At 31.6% G+C, this 24328-nt stretch overlaps 1 protein-coding gene and 1 long non-coding RNA gene across 2 annotated transcripts in view; one reads left to right on the plus strand and one right to left on the minus strand.

Annotated features, from left to right (window-relative positions):
- Window positions 1-2543: 2543 nt before the first annotated feature.
- LOC149487658 (facilitated trehalose transporter Tret1-like) lies at window positions 2544-24324 on the plus strand. Its single transcript, XM_089696292.1, has 4 exons — window positions 2544-2874; window positions 19985-20125; window positions 21564-21820; window positions 22218-24324. Exons 1-4 carry the CDS (start codon window positions 2829-2831, stop codon window positions 23184-23186), a joined length of 1413 nt encoding a protein of 470 aa, XP_089552418.1. The 5' UTR covers window positions 2544-2828; the 3' UTR covers window positions 23187-24324.
- Window positions 4230-24328, minus strand: part of LOC149487659 (uncharacterized) — a 64605-nt gene continuing 44506 nt past the window's right edge. Inside the window, exons 2-4 of the long non-coding RNA XR_016315735.1 lie at window positions 5896-6477; window positions 5708-5769; window positions 4230-5633 (exon numbers count right to left, since the gene is read on the minus strand). This is a non-coding gene — a long non-coding RNA (uncharacterized LOC149487659). The remainder of the gene's footprint in view (window positions 5634-5707; window positions 5770-5895; window positions 6478-24328) is intronic.

The following is a 24328-nucleotide window of genomic DNA, read 5'->3' on the forward strand; positions in this document are numbered from 1 at the left end:
TGATCGATTTTAGGTTCCATTGGAACATAAATCGACGGTACTGTGCCTGCTATGATATTCGTTTGGTAAATATAACATAACATTCTTCAACCTGAACTAAAATATAAGCAAAGAATTTAATTACATTACAATTTACGATAACAATAGTTAAAACAAGTGTCAAAACTATAACCTTCGTGTTTCATTTCGTTCGACAAATTGTTAATTCTTAATTAATTACGAATATATTTATTTGCAAATAAAAGAAACGGAAACAATTTTCAATTAAATAAACCTCAACTTGTTATGATTAGTAATCTACTTAAGATAAGAGTAGAATATACCAGTTAAAAAAATTATTTCTAATGAGCTACATCCGTTAGTTTTACATTTGAACTCATCAAATATCAATTACCAGCGAGTTAATTGTCAATTTACTGTGGACAAGTAATTATGTTCACTCGACTGCATCAAGCTATGATATTCATCAGTTGCTGGGCATAGTATGATACACATTCACATGTAATTAATATATTACGTCATTGTAGCTATATTGATCTTAAATCAAATATTACTGTTTATTTCCTTGATGTTCAAAATCTTATGAGTTCCAATACCTACATCTATAAAGGTAAATATAACGTCTACAATTAAAAAGTAGTTGCTTAGTTTCTTAAAGATGGTCATTGAAATGAAGGAATAAGTGAGTAAAAATTTTACAATCATTAGCAAAATATACATTGGAAGAGAGGAGGCAAGCGTATCAACAAAATTAAGTGTCACGTCGCGTCGGGACTCCAGACTGCTTTCTCGTTTGTGTCCTCAGCGTCTATTTTCCGAGTTCCATTATTGCCTGAAAAAAGATAGCTGAAACAACATTGAATTTTTCGCCTTTAATTTCGTCTGAATGCAATTTCGATGCATGAAGGATTTCGAACACTGAACAAAATGTGTGGCGTCGACAATTAAGTTAGCGTTCTAGCTTTTTTTGCTTTTCGCACATCGGAATTTTAAATTTCATCTCGCTTAAAAATACTTCGTAGAGAAATTACTTTTTTATTCAATAGCTCATTATACGGATCACTTGTTAACCTTTAAATAAAAAGTAATTTTCTAGTTTTAATTTGATGAAAAAATGGAAAAATACAAAAAAAAAGTAAGATAATAATACACAGACGGTGTCAAAGAAACGTTTGTTAAGTTCAATAAAACCATCGTATAAAAACGTTGTAATGAATTAAAATTACACAACTTTTATCGGTATAGAGGATGTAGAAATTTTCATGGCAAGCCATCCAATTAACTAATGGCTTTAAACGTATACGGCCAATGTAATTTATTTAGTTGCATATTAAGATTACAGGTGTGCTATAAATTCACATTGTTTGTTCGTTAGCGAAGCGAAATTTTCGTACACCGAGACACGTGGCCACAAATTTAATTTCATTACCAAACAAGCGCATATAGATCTTATAAAGTAATTTAATTAAGCTTTGTCCGAGATCACGCGAGGAATAAATTTTCGCATAGTTCAACACCTCTTCCCATTAGTCTAAAAATTGAGTAGATAATTACTAAAATTAGTTATGTCAAGAAGATGTTCATTGTTTTTACTAAAGAATTCGCTAACTTATATATGTAATTATAGGATTATACATCTATATTTTTTCATTTTGTAGAGTAGTAATTAAAATGTTGGTTTCAAACAATAATATAATGAATACTATTTTTTCCTTCCTCCGAATATACTTGTAATTATGATATGTAAATGTCTGATGCACACATTATACAATACTAGTTCAGTATTTAAAAAAAAAAAACATAAAATATTTTGGCATTGTGATTTATCTAAGAATAATTTTCTTGGTCAAAGACTCCTTAAATTAAAAAAATACATTTAAATATTATAAAACTATGACTGATAACTAATTAAAAGTTATAGGTATGAGAGACAAAATATGACTAAGCATTATTTATCTCATTTAGCACAATAAATAATTATTTAATACATTTTAAATAATAAAGTTCCTAATAATATAATGAAATTTATTTAAGTGTGTGAAAAATTCAGAATATAAAGTGCATAAATAAATAACGATAAGCATAAGTATGTAGATATTCGATTATTTAGAAAAAATGGGAAAAAATTGTAAAAAAATTACTAGTATTTTTTAATTGGAGGTAGGTACACTGGAACTAAAATTATTACAAGTATTACCCATGTCATTTATGGTAATAAACGTCCTAGTATCCTTAAATACCCATTCAGAGTTCACATTATTGATTAAACAAATGATCAAGGTTCTGACATAGACCTACTTAATACGTTGTTAATTGTCCCAGAAACAACTGCTCGCATGAGAAAATGATATGGTGCCTTGAAATGCAAACATGGGTAAAGGTTAACAACTTGGAAAAAGTCAGTTACATTTCTTTCGCAAGATTAACATAAAATGAACCGATGTGCTTTGACTATGGGGCTCTGCTCTGACGTTATCAGTCTCTTTGACCAGATCGCAATAAATGATAACGCAAAATACAGCGTGGTTTTATCTGTGGCGGCGCACAGACACGCTCGCGGCGCCCCGCAGCGGCCGTCTGCTAGCAAATATTGACAGCTGAAACCGTCAACAAAATGAGAATTCATTCCGCATAAACACGAGCAGCGATCAGTTACCATTCACGATCACGCCGAAACGCGAATAGCACGTGGGGATCTAATATTAGAACGAAGATACTCGTTTCCAAAACATAACACAATACGGACACAGTGTTCGCCCACATGGACTGTATTGCCGGCACAGAACATTCATAAATGTTTTTTACAAGAAATTGTGTGAATATTAACAATGATAATCAGCCGCAAATGGAGGGAATATGTCACTGCACTCAGTGGTGAGTAATTTTATTACATTTTTAATATTCATTTATAATGTAAACAGTTGTTTTTCCGTACGAGCAACACTGCATAAATTGTAAAACTTGGCGTGTTTATAATGTATTGTGAGTAACGCCTAAGCTTGTCTAGATACAAGTTTATTTTTGTTACAATATAGTTTGGCTTTGAATTATAATTTGAATAAATTAATGAGCGGTATCGACTCTCGATTTAATTCTTCGATAGTCTTGTGTGATCGATATCCGTGAAATACACATAAACCGTTTGTAAATTTGATTATTGAACAATGTGATCTAATATGCCCAATTTAAATATAATAGCCATATTATACTAATTGGTTGCGCAATCATTACGTATATTTATTCAACCGCTAAACGAATTAATTATCTACCCACTTACCAATTTACATTTTGAAAATATTCAATTGAAACCGTTACTGTTAGTTGAAACAGTCCGATAAAAATGTTGTGTAGTACCTATCATAATTTATTTTATGTAAGTATTTTAGTCAGTCAACTTTATCCTTTTGATATCGTTAAATGAGTGTTTTTAATACATTTTCATATATTTTAAATTATGTTTAGTTAAATAATTTTCTAAATTTGATATACTTACCTTGTTGATTCGTAGAAGTGTATCTAATGTAGATAATAATAGGTAACACTTCTTCGATACTTTTTTACTTGGTATAGAGTACACATTGCAATTTTCTTACATTACCTACCCATGTCAAATATTTTCTCTGCTATCCTTCTAGGATCGCAGTACCAACCATCAAAACGTATTTTGTGTCTTATAAATAGTATTTATAGAAATGTTATTAGTTGATTAATGAGAAACTTAGCCAGATCAAATACTTTTGAAATAAAATGCGACTTTTACAAATATGGTAGGAAAATGGCCAGTAAAGTAAGTTTCAGAGGAAAATGGTGAATAAAACATTATTTATACCATATTCGAATGGGTCAGTATATACGTATATAAGAGTATATACGTAAATGTATTTAAATTTAAAATGAAATCCAAACAAAAATTTATATTCAATAAGTTCGATATGAATTTAAAATTAGTGTACGCATTAATGCCGTTCACGTACCTATCCAGAATACACTATCTTCTTATCTTTTGGCCTCATCTCGATGTCTTCGTTCATATAAATCAAATTGTTAGTTAAAATTTTTAAATACAGTATGTAAACGTGAAGAATAATTGATAACCAATCAACTTTTGTGGAATAAATAGAAAAATACTGTACTAAGAACGTAGAAAATAGGATTATCCTAGAATGTTCCAGAGCCGCGCTCGTAATTAAGACGATACACAAAAAAAATCTACTGCTTGGCGGGCGGAGTCTAATAGCTCGCTATCGCGAACGCGGGTGTGCGCGAAGTCATTCTTGCAATCTCGCCGCGCTGCCGCTGGCCGACTCGGTACAAACATGTATGGAGTCGTCATACAGTTATAATATTCTTATACATATATTTAATTGTTGATTTATTGGTTTTATTTTCTTGCTTATAAACAAATAATCTTCTTTTTAACAACTACTTAGACATTATTAATAATTATTATTATTTCGTAATGTTTACTTTATTACAAAATAATACAGGTTATAAATAATCTTTAAAATAACAAAAAATATTGTTACTCTGAAAAAATGAAATGGTACTCAATAACGCGGACTACTGAATGGATTTAGATAGAATTTGATGCTGACGTAGATATTACGTCATGCCCAGAAATGAAAGGTAATATTTCTGAAAGAAGTTATAAACCCTAATTCTTCTCAGTCAAAGTCAAGAGTGGAAGATATCACTAATACAGTAAAACTGATGCGAAACTTTGGATGTTAATTTGTATATTTTTTTGTTAGTTGTTACTTAATCACGTCAAGACTACATTACCAATTTTGATAAAATATAGCTAATTGCCGGGATTTACACATAGGATACTTTTTATCCGAACTGAACACTTCTGTGGGATAAGACAGGATTCACGATATAATCTAATTCCACGCGGGCAAAGCCGCGGTCGGAATGATATTTTTTTAAATAAAAAAATTGTTTAAAAAAAACACAAAATATATTGACGCATGTATTTATTTTTTGCACTCTATTATAATTGTAATTATTCATTACAAATAATCAAAATAAAATAGCCAGAACAAAGTTAGGCCCTGGTAGGGTAGGTAGGCAGGTACAGCAATGTGAGACGAACACTGGCTTATTTATACCAATAATAATGTATTATAAACATTAAATTAAGTTTACTTTCTAACAACAAAAATACATAATATTAGCTAATGTGAAAGCGAATCAACCAATCATCCCACAAAAATGAAATGTGCACACAAATATTCATCCAAATCGGTTCATGTCATTAGGAGGAGTGACTGCAGCGCCATCTTCCGGGCCCAATTGTGTTTCCAGATCACCCAGGAACTCAATTTAATATACTTACACAAAATTTTTCGAAATGAAAACTCACATTACTATGTAAATATGAATATAAACCTGTTTTATTACTAAGCAATTTCCCGCACAGGTGTAGTAAGTATAAATGAAATAAATATCAACATCAAATTCTTTATACAACATACTTATCTACCACCTTCTAAGAAATGTAATTCTTGAAATTATTTCGTATTTTTTTAAATATAATACTACTCCAATGAGCTCCTGTTCCATATTATGTCCGCCATACTTCCACTAAGTTCACCATGATTTTTTATTTCTTTGCACTTTGTTGCTTTTTGCTAAAAATGGAATCATGCGATAAAACCAGTAGAGCTTTGATAACATACATTTTTGACTGAATAAAGGTACTTACGAAGGAGTGGATTCACATTGTGAACAATCAGTGGGTTTATTTTCCTTCTGGATTCCGGATTTCTGAACAGATTATTTATACTATAAATGAAAAAATCTTACACATTCGTTATGTACTTAAAACAGGGGTACATATCAAACATCGTCTATAATACAATTATCATCAAATTTAAAATAAAACCAACTTACTTCATTAATTTGTTCCAATTGTAAGCATTCTTTTTCCTCCAACCTTTATGTTTCTTCTTCTTATTTTCTTTATTGTCCCCATTTGTCTCATTTTGTCTTATCGTGTTGTCACCCTTTTTTACGATTGCGCGAGCGACACAAGTTCCCCGTGTGACGGCCGTAGCGGGAATGACTCGTGCAGCGATCGGGGTAGGAAGGTACAGGGCGGCTCTCGCTATATTGGCTGGTCGCGCGCTAATTTCAAGTATTTCTTGTTTATTTCAAAACCATCGCATATTTCAAAATTCTAACACGGTAGACGTATAGGTTGTATATTTTATAGTTAATATCCAAAAAGTCGTAACTTAACGTTTGTTATTTTGAAGATGCCAGAGATTAAAAAAAAATAACAATGATAGCTTTGTATTTTTTTTCTATCGAGAAAATATCATGGAATCATGTTTCTAAAACGGTAGACGTATTGTGTTACTATTGAACTTTCTTGTCAAGAATTTTCATCACGATAACTTTAATAATATAAAAATTACGAAGGTTTGAAAAGGGCCGTAAATGTTCGAAAAATTAATTCATCACCTTAAACTACTTTATTAGACTAAACCCGAGCCGTGACAGCAGCATTCCTTTTTGATTAGTCCCGTTGCAATCGCCATATAACCTAATTGTGAATGAAAAGAATCTAAGTGTTATACCGAGAACTCGGAATAAAATTAGGTTAAAAATAATATATAGTGTTGCGCAAATAGAACAAACTTCCAACAACCAAACGCCATTACTACAGATTAAAAAAATTGTGCAATGTTGTAATGATTTTGGCAATAGTATACTGAAAAGATAATACAAGTTGTACAACGAGATAGAGAAGTTATCACAGAAATCTGTGATAACTTCTCTATCTCGGATTGAATAGATAACCCGAGTTCATAAAAATCAATCTGAACCGCGCCTCATTTTGACACCTGTCAACAGCTGTTGTTAGGTCACGAAACTGCTAGTTGATGTTGGCTACTCACGAACAAATTAATCATTTAACTTGTGTGAGTTTTGTAAATAAATACCTTTACCTATGCCACCACTTAGTTACTACGTTCCTTTCTTATTTTTTTAATACATATTTGTAAATTAAATCTAATGATATGAAACTATTTTTTTGCATCTATGTTCACTTGCATTTCAAATTATTATCAGGCGACAGCTGGTCGTGCTAGATATTTCTATTCCCTATTTCACCACTGACAACTTTTTCTCTTCGTAGAAAGAGTCCTTATCGAAGATTCTATTAGGCTATACATAAAACACCAGCAAGAATGTCGGCAGTTCAGGCATGACAGGGAAAACGCAACATACAAAACAAATAGGGTTACTTTCGCATTTATTATATATCTTAATTATGAATGCCATACGTCATAGTACAAAGTATTTTATAAAGTAGTTAATCTTACACAGAATAATAAATTGTTATTGTAAAATGTAAAGCATACGGTGCGTAATATACGAATGAATAGTTGGGATTCTTTAGATGCATACAATTGATCTTAATTATTTTTAATCACTACTACTAACCATGGGTGATGGGGCCCCTTTGAAAATTCCAAACAAAATGTATCGCTATTGCATAATATTAGGTCTTAGGCCAACCGTTATTTCTAGAACGTTTGGCAAAAAAGTTTATTCTGCGAAGTATAAATTTTTATATGAACGTTTAATATTTATAAGTCTACTAGCGGCCCGCCCCGGCTTCGCCCGTGGTACATATGAAAAATAGATGTTGGCCGATTCTCAGACTTACCCGATATGCACAGAAAATTTCATGAGAATCGGTCCACCCGTTTCGGAGGAGTATGCAGACTAACATTGTGACACGAGAATTTTATATATAAGATTGCTATTCTGAGAATTGTTTATTGTTTGCTGGTATCATCAAAATCGTCAACACATTCACACCTTGTTTTATGTGAAATCCGATTACTTATGCAGAAAAAGTTTTATACTAAAAAGTATATACACTCGGTATTTACTATTTAGTCAGATTATTTTCTTTGAACGTGATTTAATGATCTATGATCATAATTCATAACCCAAACAAATTGCGTTGCTTACCTATACTAACTGACAAGAAATTTTTTTTTTAGTTACCACTGTCTTTCTTTTACAATATAAAAAAATACGTAAATTGTATTATAATCCACGGGTTGTATTGTCATAAGGTTTATGTATGAGTACGTCTGATATAAGCTACTCAATACACTATGATAAAATAATGTCGCCGTCTGTAATTAACTGCTGGTATTATGGATTATTAACGACGTATCAATTAAAACGCCCCATGGAATTCACCGCACATAGATAATTATTATATTGTACATTGTAGGAAAATTGCTTAAACAACCCAAGAATTCGCGTGGTCAGTGCATAGTGATTAGTGGCCTATCATCATTAATTGTTTAATGCGTCACCTTCTTTCTAACTACGAATATGTTTGTCACGTATTCATTAGATACTAAGCGGCTAGATTCCTGAGATCTTGCTAGTTTTCAAATGCATCTTCAGAGTCATCGGAAGCAAAATAAGGGAAGCTTATAATTATAGTCATCAACTCATTTGAGAAAATAATGTAGGTACCTAGGTAAAATGTTAAGGGCTATACAACAGTTTGATCTTTTTTAATAAAGCTGATAATAACTAGCAGATAAGGGTATATTATAGATAGCATGTGTTCAGTTTCTATCACTAAATGCAATTCTTGAATGAATATCGATTCTTTCAGGACGTGTTCATATGTTCGGAGAATATTGCTACATTGGACTTGACTACTAAATGTCTTCATGTGAATTAAAGTTCTTTCGTCAATATCCTAAAATAAATGTGTAAATATTTCTATTCTTTAACTAAAATGCTATTTTATATTCAGAAACAAGAAATCAAATTGACAACAATTTAATATTGAAGTTCGACTACGATTAAACCTGACCTTAAGAATGGGTATCGTTAAATAATTCATGATTGAGATATTGTTATTGTCTAGAAAATTTTAATGTTAAGTTGTCTAAAGATATTTAATATTCATAGACCTTTTGATATAGGTACGTAGAATAACTAGTTACAAAGAAATCATTGCATTTTAATATTATGTTTTTACTTTTTTTCGTTTAATAATAGTTCTCTAGATTTCGCAGAAAAATATTAGTTGTTGATCAGAACGGGTAATAAAAGACCTTCCTGCAAATAACACTTGAAACAGAACCAAGCTCACAATTCTGAACAACGTATATTTTCTAGATTTTTGCTTTCCTTTTTATCTTAGCTAGATATTATAAAATAAAAAAAAATGTTGTGTGGTTTTATGAAACCACGGTAAAAGTGAAACTGTTCGAACGGTTCCGAACACTGCTTTGTGTAGCGCATGTCGCGTGTCGGTCGGCTGCCGAGTAGGTATACCGGCAGCCGCGATACACGCGACATGCGCTACACAGACCAAAAAAATTGAGACGATGTAATAAAAGTTTCACATTAATAATTAAGGGAATTTACAATGAAAACTCATTAAATGTAACAAAAAAATATTTTTAATGTGTAGTATAATTACAGCAATATTTTGAGTGATGCAAACAGTTTAAAATCTTACTTAAAAGTCCTGTGACACATACCTATAGGTACATCATTTACCTATCTCTGCAAACTCTCAATGACCGCAGATATTTTACCATTCAGCTATAATCCATCAGCCTATGTTACAAACAATATACAAAAAAAATATTATTGATGACTTTTGTTCTAGACAGGCAGTGACGAATTTGATTCGTAACGTTATAAATAATCAAACACGTTTATGTATTTATTTGATATCGAATTCGTATTAAAATGATTTCCAATTTCTTCCCTAAACGTTATGGTTATAGGCGATATTATAGTAATCAACCTCGCAATCAATTAATTCGCGTGTCAACCAAATGTGTCATAATGGCTTTGCCAGATAGAATGCGTTCTTAGAGCGCGTTAGAACGCTAAACAACCGCCGCGCTATGACTGTGCTATGACGCCGAAATGTATTGTACTACGCCCTATTGGCTTTGTCAAATTGAAATCGTACTTTGCACGCGTCATGGCGCGACGCTCTGATGGTATCTTCCCGCGTAGTACAACACAATTCGGCGTCAGGTAGCGCTCTCACTCGCGCTAATAACGCGTTCTATCTGGCAAAGTATTAATGTATATTAAGTATGTATGTATATAATATATTAGCACTTCCTGTTTGTTGACGACGCGTTTCTGTCAAGCCAAGTGTATGAAACACGATATCCTATAAAGATAGACGTGTTATAAAGTTGCAGTGGTTTTTCAGGTTTTCCTTTTCACTGAATATAAATAAAAACTAATGAGGAAGTATCTTTACTGCGATATTCAAATAATATATTCAATATTTTATTATTTTATGAAATAAAATGCAATTTTATTCATAGCTCGTCCTCATAAGCTAAGTTTGATACATACCTACATGTAAATATTTCCAGAATATAAAAATAATTTATGCGTAATGTATTCTCTATTCTATCAAAAGAAGCTACTTTCCCCAGTAATGACACATTAAAATAATTACAGATTACATTTTCTTTTTATTTATACATCTATGTACCTACTGTCAAATCTACTTTGATAAAAGGGAATCGCAATTTTCATAAGGGGATAAGTCTTATCAAGGGCCTGGTGTCATCAGCCACAAGTCAAGCAAATTTATTTCAAATATAAATTGGGATTAGTCACTTTACATACAGTTTATATTAAGCCAGATAAATAAGGTACACTTTTAATTCGGATAATTTTAAACTATTTGCTGCCAACACAATCATGTATTCTTATTTTCGTATCAAGTAATAAGCCGCTTATCATTTTTTTTTAATAACTTTAATATTTTTTCCATTTACAACCTAATGAATGAACTACTGTTACAATCAATTTAATAATCAGTTATTAAACATTTTGTTTACTTCTAGAGAATAAATACATTATTATAATAACAAGATTTCCGCCCGCGGCTTCGCCCGCGTTTGCAAAGGAAAACCCGCATAGTTCCCGTTCCCGTGGGATTTCCGGGATAAAAACTATCCTATGTGTTAATCCAAGTTACCCTCTATATGTGTGCTAAATTTCATTGTAATCGGTTCAGTAGTTTTTACGTGAAAGAGTAACAAACATCCATACATCCATACATCCATACATCCTTACAAACTTTCGCCTTTAGGCCAAGCACGCACCACGATTTTAATTTTTGCGACACGATTTCAAAATCGCGCTGTAGAAAATCGCAGAGAGTACGGTGCGCGCACAGCGATAATTTAATAGTGATCATTACTCACTTTCATCATGGATTTCGTACAAGTTGCTTGTCTTTATTTACTACTTCGAAGGATAAGAATAAAAAAAAAAGAAAATTCGTCAATATTAGACTCATCCTTTTACAGCAGATAAAATTGTCAAAGGTTTCTTTTATCAGAAATACAATGAACTTCCATGTATGGTATATATTTCTGATATGGATGTATCCCAAAAAATTCTTTGGCTATTATAGAATGAAAATTCCGCCAAAAGGCCACCCTTTGTGCTTTTTTATTTTTTTTTATTATTGTAACCTTTATGTATATTAATTTGTTTCTTGCACAATAAAGTGTTAAATAAATAAATAAATTCAAACTTTTGACAGATTACTGAGTTTATGTTTACCAAACAACACCTATAACACTATGATGTTTACTGTTGGACAGACGAAACACAAGTGAAGTGCCAGCCGGGCCCGAGTGTGCGATTTTATGATCGCAGTGCGCGCGGTACCATACAATTTCATATTCTGCATTTCATTTTCGCGACAATCGCGTCGCGAGCAGTCGCAGCAAAATGTGACAAATCACAATTTTAAAATCGCTGCGATTATTTATTCGCATGTGCGCGCATTGTCATAGTAACTCATACGTTGTATTTCTGCGATAAAATAATCACGCTGCATAAAGTCGTGGTGCGCGCTAGCTCTTATAATATATATTAGAATATTAGATATTAGATATGTATTAGATAAAACATAGGTAGCTAGCGTTAGCTACTAGGTATTAAGTATTCTGTGACAAGGGTTTAACTTAATGTGTGAAATTGAATATATTATTAACGAAAATTGCTACAAGACCATGCAAATCTATATATATAAAACTCAAAGGTGACTGATATAATGATCTATCAACGCACAGCCCAAACCACTGGACGTATCGGGCTGAAATTTGGCATGCAGGTAGATGTTAGGACGTAGGCGTCCCCTAAGAAAGGATTTTAGAAAATCTAAAGGAGTAAAATAGGGGATGAAAGTTTGTACGATGAAAATTTATCTTTTCCACGCAGGCGAAGCTGCGGGCAACAGCTAGTTTAAATATAAACGGCTTTTTAATATAAGTATGCTTTTATGTTTGTTTATGTTTATTCGATATAAATAAGCAACTTGTTTGACCTGTAACAGCAACGATACTGGTAATGACTAATCAAATTATGAACTGAACCACATAAGCAAGTCGTATAATGACATTTTGATAAGTGAACAATGATAAAAACCGTTTAACTGTAACGTCACTGAGAACTGTTATAGTAATTATATAGTCATATAAACTGTTTCACAATACAGTTTAATCATTAGCACAATAAATGAGTTGCTAACTAGTAACTGTGAAATACGTTACATTACATGCCATGATAGGCACAACGCTGTAATATTTTGTCGACTATATATTATCCTATCCTATCCTATCCTACCAATATTTTAAATACGAAAGTTTGTAAGGATGAATAATTATATGTGCATGTGTATGTGTATGTGTATGTAATGTATGTTTGTTACTCTTTCACGTAAAAACTACTGAACCGATTACAATGAAATTTAGCACACATATAGAGGGTAACTTGGATTAACACATAGGATAGGTTTTATCCCGGAAATCCCACGGGAACGGGAACTATGCGGGTTTTCCTTTGAAAACGCGGGCGAAGCCGCGGGCGGAAATCTAGTATTATATAAATACGAAAGTTTGTGAGGATGGATGTATGTGTACGTGTATGTATGTATGTTTGTTACTCTTTCACGCAAATAATACTGAACCGATTATAATAAAATTTAGCACACATAAATAGGGTAACTTGGATTAACACATAGGATAGGTCTCATCCCGGAATTCCCACGGGAACGGGAACTATGCAGGTTTTTCTTTGATATCGCGGGCGAAGCCACGAGCGGAAAGCTAGTAGGTTATAAATAAAAATGTTGTTAACTTATTTATAAGAGTAAAAGCAATAAAATAACCACTTAACTTATTATATATGCGGCTCCCAGACTGGACTTGCAGAACTTGAATTTTGTCCATTTGTGTTACGAACAAAAAACTTTAATGTCATCATTAGGATTTTCAACAATTAAAATTTTATTTCCTCAGATAACAGTTTTACTACGCGTGAATACTCTATTATCGCCTTTACAAATGATACGTTTGCTAAATAATAGCCAATGACAAAATAAACGAAAATTAAACTTCTAAAAAAGGAAATGCGGCTAAATATACTTACATTTTCATATTACTTAGTCTACCTGTATTTCGTAGATTTTCCTGCATTTTCAATAATATATGACTGGAAACATAATCAGATATTACATAGGAAGATATTTTTTATTGTTTCGATTTAAGAAATTCTAATGGAATTGCATCGATGATAAATGTAGAAATAAATGATAAGTGTATACAAATAATGTACCTAATATAAATATAAAAAATAATCTTTAAAATAATTCTATTATGTCGAAATTTGAGCTCAAACACAACAATCTACTTAAGTTTTTATTCAAATTGATAAAACTAATATAGATTTTCCGCAGTAAATTAATGCAAATTTGAGTTTTTTATAGAAGACTATTTTGATCTTAAAAAATGCATAATGCCTGGTTTGTTCTTTCTGTAAATGATTTATTTAAACATATGTATAATATGTTTAATTTTTGACCCTCGAATAAAAAATATACTTAAAATGTTCATTATGTGTTTAAATGTATGATTAATGGATGTATTATTATTGCTATTCGGCGTTTAGAATTCAGGTTGCGAATAATGACAAAATAACAAAATAAATTCTTATAAAGATCACGTACAATACAATAAAAATGCAATTCATCTAATTTATTGTTGTCTTGTACGAAGTCAGCAAAAATGACCACACCAATAACTCTCAACAATAACTAAAAGGAAAAAAAATGCGTTGTCATGTTTTTATTTTATCGTACCGTTATGATTATCTCTTTCATAGATATTTTTACTATATTTTTTTCCTCCTAATTATTACCTGAATCATTTTTAACACGCTTTTATTAGCTTGTATGTTTGTATAGCTTTGTAAAGAACGCTTTTTTCACAAAAATACTATGTATTGGTTATTGCTTGATTCCTAGATTAAGAATTATTTTTAGTTGTATCTATCTTGCAAGCGTGTTTTTTAGTTTTTCAAACTATATTTATTAAGTATATGAATATTTGATTTCGGGTCTTAAAGAATTGGCTCAGTTACTAGCAGACAAAATTTAGATGAATAAAGAGAAAGAAAAAGAAATACCATTACAATTATTCTCAAAAGACTCGTTTAACACTTTATTTGTTAATTTTGTGAACGACCGAAATATATAGGTAGTTTTCTAAAAATATTCTTAACCTGTTATTTATAGCACGTTACCAGAATACCTACAAATTTGACAATTAATATTTTATGAAATGTAAAAATATGTTATGTAGGTCATGCGTTGATGAGTCACCCAACTCGAGGTAGGCAAACTTTATCGCGTCATCACGCCACTTATTTGATATTCTTATTATGATGAACATTTTAATTTTATTGTTAACCAAAACCCCTGGGTCCTCTATAAAAGTTTAATAATTATAGATTATACTTAATCCAAAGTATCGAAAACATTACAATCAACTCAATTAAATGTACCTACTTAGGTAATTGTATAGATTTCAGTAGATTTATTTCGAAAATATTAAGAATCAATAATCTTATCAAATGAATAGTAAATAGTTAATGATATAAAATTGAAATGGTAAATGAATAATCTAATCCTAGCAATGAGGTTAACTAGATAAGGAATGTTAATAAGTCTAATTACTAAGTCCTTGTCCATCTACTGAAAATTTACATTCTGCGGATGATAAAACTATGATCTTATTCATTGGATTTAAGCTTGATTTAAAATAGAATGTGCTAATATATCACCTAAAACATGACTTTTTAACCTTTAATCTTTTTACACGCTTTATATTAGCTTCACCTGTATGTTTGTATGTTTGTAACCGACTTCTTTGGGCGCGATTTTGACCAACTTTAAACGGCCAGATTTCGTTCAAACTTTGTAGATTTATTTAGGACCGATGACAATACACTAATTTGATAAAATAAATAATAGTTAAAAAAAAAAAACCACGCGTTTTATAAAAAACCGAACTAAAAGCGTGTTTTTTAGTTTTTTTTAACTATTATTATTGTAGATTTTATTTCATGGCATCTGTGGCATGTGTATTCTGATACAGTCCGTCTGGAATGACATACAATTTTTACTTTATATGTATAAATAAAGCTCAGACTGTAATAGTACCTACATATTATAAATCGACTTACAGTTTAATTAATAATAAATATGTAATTATAAAAAATAACACATTATGTAGTACCATTTCGTCCATGGTAGTATTATTATACATATATGCTGTGGTTGGTGACATTATTCATATTATGATATCTTATGATTTATGTCTCGCCGTTAATAGTAGGTAGTTAATTATATCATAATAATGAGTACTTATTAAGAAATCCAGATTCTTTGCTTATCTATAAATTTGTCCCATATTTTAATCGTTATCTATAACTCCTTTGAACCTATCTGATATGTAGATGATAGGCCGAGCGATAATCATATGTAAATTGTTTATTTATGTTATTTTTCATTTGATAATAATTATCTAAATCAATGAAGTTTCCGCCAACACAGCTTAGAATAACCTCGTATAAAGACAGCTGCTGTTTAAGGAAACGCATGGTAAAATATACGTCTTCTGCATGTAAATTGGTTTATCAATTTTCAATATTGTATGTAAAATTTAACTTCAAAAGGAAATATATTGGCTATACTATTAATCGATATAAATAGTAACAAATTTAATATTTAGTATTTGAGGTTTTCCCAGGACAGTCCTCTATACTCATTCCAGTTAATTCAGGAATAATTAGGAATAATTAAACTACAATAAATTTATTATTTCTGTTGTAATAGGCAAATATTATTATCTGTATTTTGGTTATTGTATTGTCTGTATTTGTTAATTGCTCCGAGGTCTGTATCATGTATGGTATCACAGTTAACTGCAATTGTCTTTGCCCTCCTCCTGTCTCCGTGATTCGTGGTGTAATGTCGTGTGCGCACAATGTAGTTTGTAATAAAGTATTATAAAAATAAAGATAATTTATCAGCATCCACAAGTTGTGTTTTAATATACAATTATTTCAACAATTTCAATAGTACCTTCATCCAGGAATGCCCAATTCATTTTTCAATAATTTGATTTTTAAAATCAATGAGTTATTAATTAATAACGAATAAATCGAGTTAATTATGGAGTACCCAAACCAAACCCAAACCTAACAGTATCTACATATTGGTACCTACTTCATAAAACCTACGTTATTGAATTGCATTTAGCACACATTCAAAAAGCTCCATCATCAGGTTGTAACCATAGAATTAAGATTTTTGTTATATCTACCTATACAGTATACCTTCCAATCGCGTTAGAGTATATATTCTATGCTGTTACTGAAAACCTGTGCAACATTCCTGTATTGTGTAACCCGCGCACCGTAAAATGTGAAAGGATTTAAATTGAATTGAGCTACATTTTATTCCCAACTTGAACTCAAAACTTCACTTTTCAGGTATACTTGGGCGAAGTTTAATCAAGTTACTTTTCGACTTAAATTTGAATACAAAACTTTTTGCGCAGATTACTAAATATGCAGTTACTCTGAGTGTGATTTAAAATTGAAAATTAACAGTAAAATTCAAAATCCATACTAATATTATAAATGCGAAAGTAACTCTGTCTGTCTGTCTGTTACTCAATCACGCCTTAACTACTCAACCAATTTGCGTGAAATTTGGTATAGAGATATTTTGATACCCGAGAAAGGACATAGGCTACTTTTTACCCCGGGACATAGGATAGGTTTTATCCCGGAATTCCCACGGGAACGGGAAATATGCGGGTTTTTCTTTGACTGCGCGGGCGAAACCGCGGGTGGAAAGCTAGTACAGTATAAAGTGCTAATGAGATCTGTCTATCATCTATTTGAAAATTAAATGAATTAGCATTTGTTGTGAAAATTGGCAATTATTTAAACGTTTAGTTGCAATGAATCTAGGTTCTGTTGTCACATCTAGGTTACCGATTTCAATTGAATAAATGGAATAGAATAGAACATCTTAATAGAATTTTACAGAACTACTCACAGATTTATGCATCGTCATTCCTTTAACTTTATTTAATTGAACAAAAGTATAACCCTAATTCAATTGTAGGTACATCATATTTAAGTTTTTAAAACATCCAACTTTCTAACCAACATTCTCTGTCATAGTTTTCCTGTTAGTTCTTTAAAATTTTCAACAACACGTTCCCAAATCGATACAATAAATAGTTTATGTATTTTTGAACAAATACTTCATTTGGATATTATTACAAAGCGCAGCTGAATAAATTAAAAGAGATATAACATGAGTCAGATAATAGCATCATTATACAAAAATAAATACAATACGAAATGGCAAATCACTTCATATCTTTGGTATATTTAAAGATTTTTCTGACAAAATATGAATTAATAATTCATTCGAATATGCAGCTTATTAGAAATGTTAAATTATAGACCTGTACTGTCGTATAATCATGTTAAATAATTAATAACCAGAGTGCGTGTTGAACCACATATTATAGTGAAGGGTGGAAGCTAGGTTGACGCTTTAAGATTGCGTTTCAACTTTGAGATTATTTGAAGTACATAATAATACATTGAAAGTTTTTTATTGATTTAGAAATTTTCTTTTGGAATGTCACCTATCATTGCTGCAATTGCTATTTCGAATTAAGTTTTATTTTATAAGAAAAAATGAAAACATTGAAAGCAATATTGCGAATAGACTAGACTTGTTAGTTACTCGGTTACAACTTACACTATGTATCCTCCTAATTAGGAATGTTATAATAAAACAACCTAACAAATAATGCATAGTACATACAGAGAAAATCTATATACATATTATACCTATAAAAGAAAGTCGTGTTAGTTACTCCACTTATAACTCAAGAACGGCTGAACCGATTTAGCTGGAAATTGGCAGGGAGGTAGTTTAGAGCCAGGAGAAGGACATAGGATACTAAGAATGTACCGGGGCGGACCACTCGTAGATCATAATATAGTACCTAATCGATACGAAATTTCATAATATTTAGCAAGATGTTTTCATACAATGAGGCAATCATTAAAAAGTCTCTCGTAACAGGTTTAATGTTTTCGACAGGGGCGTAGCTACCGCCGTATCTGCCGTATAAATTATACGGGGCCCCCGCGCCAAGGGGGCCCCCAACGTGCGCTTTTATGAGAAATTTTTACCCTTCCTGAGGGCCCCCAAACAAATTTTTATACGGGGCCCCGCCAAGGCACGCTACGCTTCTGGTTTTCGAGATAAAAGAGGATCAAATATCAAGGGTTAGACGATGCGTATAATGCAAATTACATGCAAATGTAAGAGATAACATCTACCTTTTATGTTTCTTAAAATAAACCATATATTCGACTGGTATAAGACGCAATAAGATCTTTCCAGATCAAATAAGATGCAAAATTCTAAATAACATAAATTGAGATTGGTCGGAATTTCTACTATTGGCAATTTCATCAACAAAAATAGTCATCGTCGTCGTCGTCGACAATGTTGACTGATTCTCAGATCTACCCTGTGCTCAAAATTTCATATCATTCTATTAATATTGACTGAAGTTTGATATTAGGTACTGTATACTGTATTATTAATATTATAATAATATTAATATTTAATGTTAATCTGACTTACACAATTTTTCGAAAAACATTTTATTTTTTGTCCTCTAACTGAACTCTATAAATAGACGAAATACAAATAACGTATTTTATGTTCGCTAACAATATATTTTGCTATTGAGAAATGTTATGATATCATACAATTTATCAAAATAAGGTATTCTCTTAATTATATTCAAGACACGAATAGTACTGTTTTCAATACTAAACAAAGTACACCACGTATTCCTTTGTTTCTCTGTTTACCTAAAACATGTACTTTGGTGTACGCTATTGTAACTATTATATTAATAAAATTGATATACATAGTATTATTATCTTTTGTAGCGGTTGTTGTATGCAAAATAATTACATATCTACCCATTGTAATGCTGTTTACTTTGTTAGAAATTCATACGCTGATACCATGAAAAGGCATTTGAATATCTTTATATTCTACAATTACTTACCAATTCCAAGTGCATAAAATAAAATGAGTATAAAAAAGAATATATTTCACCTCCTCAGACAGTGTGACTGAAATTAAAGAGAGCAACAGCGTAGGTATAGGTACTATAAAGTTTAAGGAAAACAATATACTTAAACTAATTAATTGTCGTCTATTAGGTCGTGTACTTTAGGGAGAAATTTCCGAAATCACTGGTCAATCTGCCTTCATATTACATTACTAGCTGTACCCCGCGGTTTTACCCGCATTGCCCCGCTCCTGTTGGTCTTAGCGGGATGGTATTGCCTTCCTTGATAAAAGGACACTAACAGTGAAATAAGTTTTCAAATGTTACCCGTAAATCCTGAGATTAGCGCGGTAATAAACAAACTCTTCAGCGTTATAATATTGGTATAGATGATTACTAATTCTACTACAAAAATGTATACTTGTTGGAAATATACTAAAGAATCTTGATGTATTTTTCAGCGACTCTGATCACGGCGGCGGCCGGCACGACGGTTGGCTGGACCTCCCCGACGCTCCCAAAGCTGCTAGCAAAGAACTCCCCCATAGAAACGACGCCAGATCAGAGCTCATGGATCGCCTCTCTTATGATATTGGCTTCAGGTAAATAGTGTTTTGGATACATTTTCGACATGCTTATTTAATGGTAGCTACCGCGCTGTCTATAGAGAACTATACTAGTTTCGTAATGGCAGAAAATGGTAAGAAAAAAAGACGGGTTGCACTCCGGGAGTGCCGGCAGAAGTGAAAACTTGATTATTAACGTTGAGCATGTTTGATATTTTTGAATGGTATCCGTCTTACGCTTTTTCGATCAGGTCACGTGTCCTGACGCGAGTTTAAGATTTTATACCCATTACAGAAAAAGTGCTCAACGTCGCTAAAGAAGTTTTCACTTCAAAAATTAAGTCAATCGCAGTGTTTTTAAACCCTAATCAGCGACATTTAAACTTTATTTAAATAGTAAATTAATAAACAGTTTTGAGTTAACCACTCATAACCAAACTTCCCAGACTAAATATATTAAGATTTAAATATATTATCTGATCTTCACCGTCGAGTCACTTGATCGAAATAGTTTAAATTTGTCCCATTCAGACAGATGACGTCGTTTATACCTGTGGCTATATATATTTTTCATGAAACTAGCCGTGCCGCGCAGATTCACACGCGGACGAACCCGTTAGCTTGTGTTTTTCTGATTTAACTTTTATTAATTGTGAATTTTTTTCCAAATCCGTCCAGTATTATTTTCGTGAAAGAGTAACAAACATACCTACAATATATCCATCCATACAAATTTTCGCAAATTATATTAATCATTACATAACAATAGTCAATGGGGAACCCTATAATATATTTGTCATTTATTATAACCACAAACTGGTTATACAAATAAACGTGTTTATTTTTCTAGATCGCAATGTAGTTAAAAAATCTGCAACCTATATCTTTATTACGTTGTTTGATAATATTCCACTTATGTCTACGTAATACGTATTCACGTAATTGTATGTAATTAAGAATACTTGCATGAAATCCCATAATAGTCTACATGTACAAAATAATCACCATGAACTCTGATCATTGTCCAAATTTAGTGTGCGCTTCAAACTTGAAATATCAGTTGTCAAATTCAATTATCATCTTTAAATCAACCGGGGAAACCAGATATTACTGATGAAAAAAAAATTATGCATACGTTTACAATGTAACACGAGTAAAATTATTCTAGTACGAAAATCATATTAAAAATAACACTTAGATACAAAGCAATCGAAACGGCAATTTTACGATACAATTTTCGCAATCAGTTATGCAATACTGTATTATTAAATCTAGTAACTACATATAGGAAGTACATATAATTCAGAAGTATTTAAAACGAAGGTCTTCCAATGAATTTACGTATGCAAATCTAATGATGATATAACTATTCTAATATATATGTATCAGGTACCCGCTTTACAGACAGACTAAAACTATCTACTTTAGAAAACACATAAAAATTAATACTTAATATTACATTTATACATTTCAGCTGTAAGTCCGATCCCTGCGTCGTACCTGGCCGACAGGATAGGCACAAAGAGAACACTTCTGCTCGCCGCGATACCATATATAATTGGCTGGATCCTCGTGATGCTGGCGAACAATGTGCCAACCATATACGCAGCTCGGCTCATATCAGGGCTCGGCTACGGCATCGCTTACACCGCAGCGCCTATGTACCTTGGTGAAATCGCCTCCAATGAAGTGAGAGGTGCCATGGCTACTCTAATCACAGTCATGTCTAAGGTAAATGTTTTAAATGGGCAAATAATTGCCATGATTAGTAGTTTAACATCATATAAAACAGCTATTGTTGACAATTGAAAAAGAAAAATAGCAACATTTGAAGATTAGTTTGGAATTGTTTCAATATCTCATTATCATGCAGAAATATTCTAATACGATGTATAATAAAACGATTAATGAGCAATAAGTCCAAAAAAGATACCTTATCGCATTAAAAAGTATACAATTTGCTCCATTACAAAATTAGCATGTCATTTAAAATCTTCCAATACATGTAGAAGACCATAAAACGAACAGCTTATTTTCTGAATAAAGAATATAAAATAGAAATTTCAACATAGCCCATTTGATGGATGTACCTTAGCCCTGTATAAAAATATTTGATTTTGTGTTTCAGTTTGGAATCCTGTCACAATACTGCATTGGACCATACGTCTCGATGCTGGGACTGGCAAGCTTTAACATCGCGATACCAATTCTGTTCGTGGTCACATTTAGTGCGATGCCTGAGTCTCCGTACTATTTCCTCAAATCGGGACAGAACAATCTGGCTGAAAGATCCTTAAAGAAATTAAGAGGTCGAGACTACATGATGGAAGAACTCGAAAGCATGACTCATCTCGTCAACGAAAACATGAAGGAGAAGAGCCGGTGGAAGGATCTTATCGCCGTCGGTGGAAACAAAAAAGGACTGATCATATTATTAGGAATCTATTTTACTCAACAGTTTTGTGGAAGTACAGCTATAATATCGTATGCGGAACAAATATTTGGAGCTGCCGAAGGTGGATTAGGTCCTCAGGAGTCATGCATTCTATTTGGATCCGTCCAACTCCTAACATCTGCTGTATCATCCCAATTAGTGGATAGATTAGGAAGGAAACCACTGCTATTGGTGTCTTCGTGCGGAGTCGGTATAGCAAATATTATTATAGGCGCGTATTTCTTTATGAAACATGAGAATAGTGAATACATCGTTAGTTTAAGGTTTATTCCTATCGTTGTGATACCAATATTTATATTCTCTTATACTATAGGTTTAGCTACAGTGCCTTTCGCTATTACGTCGGAAATATTTCCCACTAACATCAAATCAAAAGCCACATGTATTATTCAGATATTCGTGGCAATTATGACATTTGCTGTTACTAAGTTGTATCAAGTAATTGCCGACAATTTAGGAAATTACGTAGCGTTTTGGTGTTTTGCCTTGTTGTCTGTCGGTGGTGTTATTTTTATATTAATGTTACTTCCCGAAACTAAAGGGCAATCTTTTGCTGCAATACAGGAAAAATTATACAGTAGTGAAAAAGTTGTCTATGAAAAGAGAGAAGGTGATGTGGCCAGAGTACGAATTAATTTATGAAAATTGTATTTAATACAGCGTCAATTGCTTATTTGATGTACTTAATGCTTCCGTCCTATATATTTATTGAAAAGCATTCCGCATTTAAATGAGCCCTACATAGTCGGCTTAAATTGTCTTATTACATATCTCATTCAATTACTTACCTTACTAATTCTGTTAAAATATTCAAGAAGATGAATACCTATCGTAAAAAATTCCTATGATTTGTTCACTTCTCAAATCTTCGAATATCTAATTAATTCATTCATTTATTTAAATTATTGATTACAGATTAATTTAGGATATTAATATTAATGTCTCATTTATCATTATCCATAGGTATGCTCCAAGACAAACAAGATTTTAAGTATTATTATAATTTACTAAATTTTATTATGTATGATTATTTAAAATATTAATAGAACAAAATATCGAACTTATTATAACTGGAATATGAGACCATTAGTTGTAAGTAAATAAATGGAAGTAGCATAGTATTATTTCTATTTTTATGTATATGTACCAAAAATGTATAGAAAAAAATGTAAAAATATGTATGGAGTTTGAAACTTAGTTAAATTGCCTGTAAGGTACAGCTGGTAATTATTATACAAAGTATTCTTGAATTGCGGTTAGATATTTTTTGTTTTCATTCAATTTATGTTACTATGTATTATAAGCATTATAATAAATCTATTTTTAGGGTAATAATTAATTCACCTATTCGAATAAAAAGCTTTATTACAATCCGATTTCTGGCATATGTGCATTTGCATGTTTTTATATTTATTTTTCAAGGTACTTTAGTGAGTTTAGACGAATATAAATCCTGCAAATAAGTAATTTTGTATTGTTCTAAAAAAAATGATATCGTTAAATATTTTAGAGAATATAATTATAGGAAGTTAAATTTTTAATATTTTTCTACTCTACTGAATTTGAAATGCCTCGTAATTTCTTAAGGTAGCATAAATCTGCACGAATTAATATGAATAATAGAAATAAATTTAATAATTATATGCCAATGTGATGTTATACATTCCTAGTGCCTTACTTATTGTGCCATTTTCATCTGTTGTGCAATCTCGGTTATTATAATAAAGGGAATCTAACATTAGTATACTTTTAGGAGAATAAAACTATTTTTGATTGTTTATTTC

Source organism: Colias philodice, chromosome 6 (assembly GCF_061535455.1).
Source record: "Colias philodice isolate Cphi_HAF_F1 chromosome 6, ilColPhil1 Martin Lab GWU primary, whole genome shotgun sequence".
In the NCBI taxonomy this organism is placed as follows: domain Eukaryota; kingdom Metazoa; phylum Arthropoda; class Insecta; order Lepidoptera; family Pieridae; genus Colias; species Colias philodice.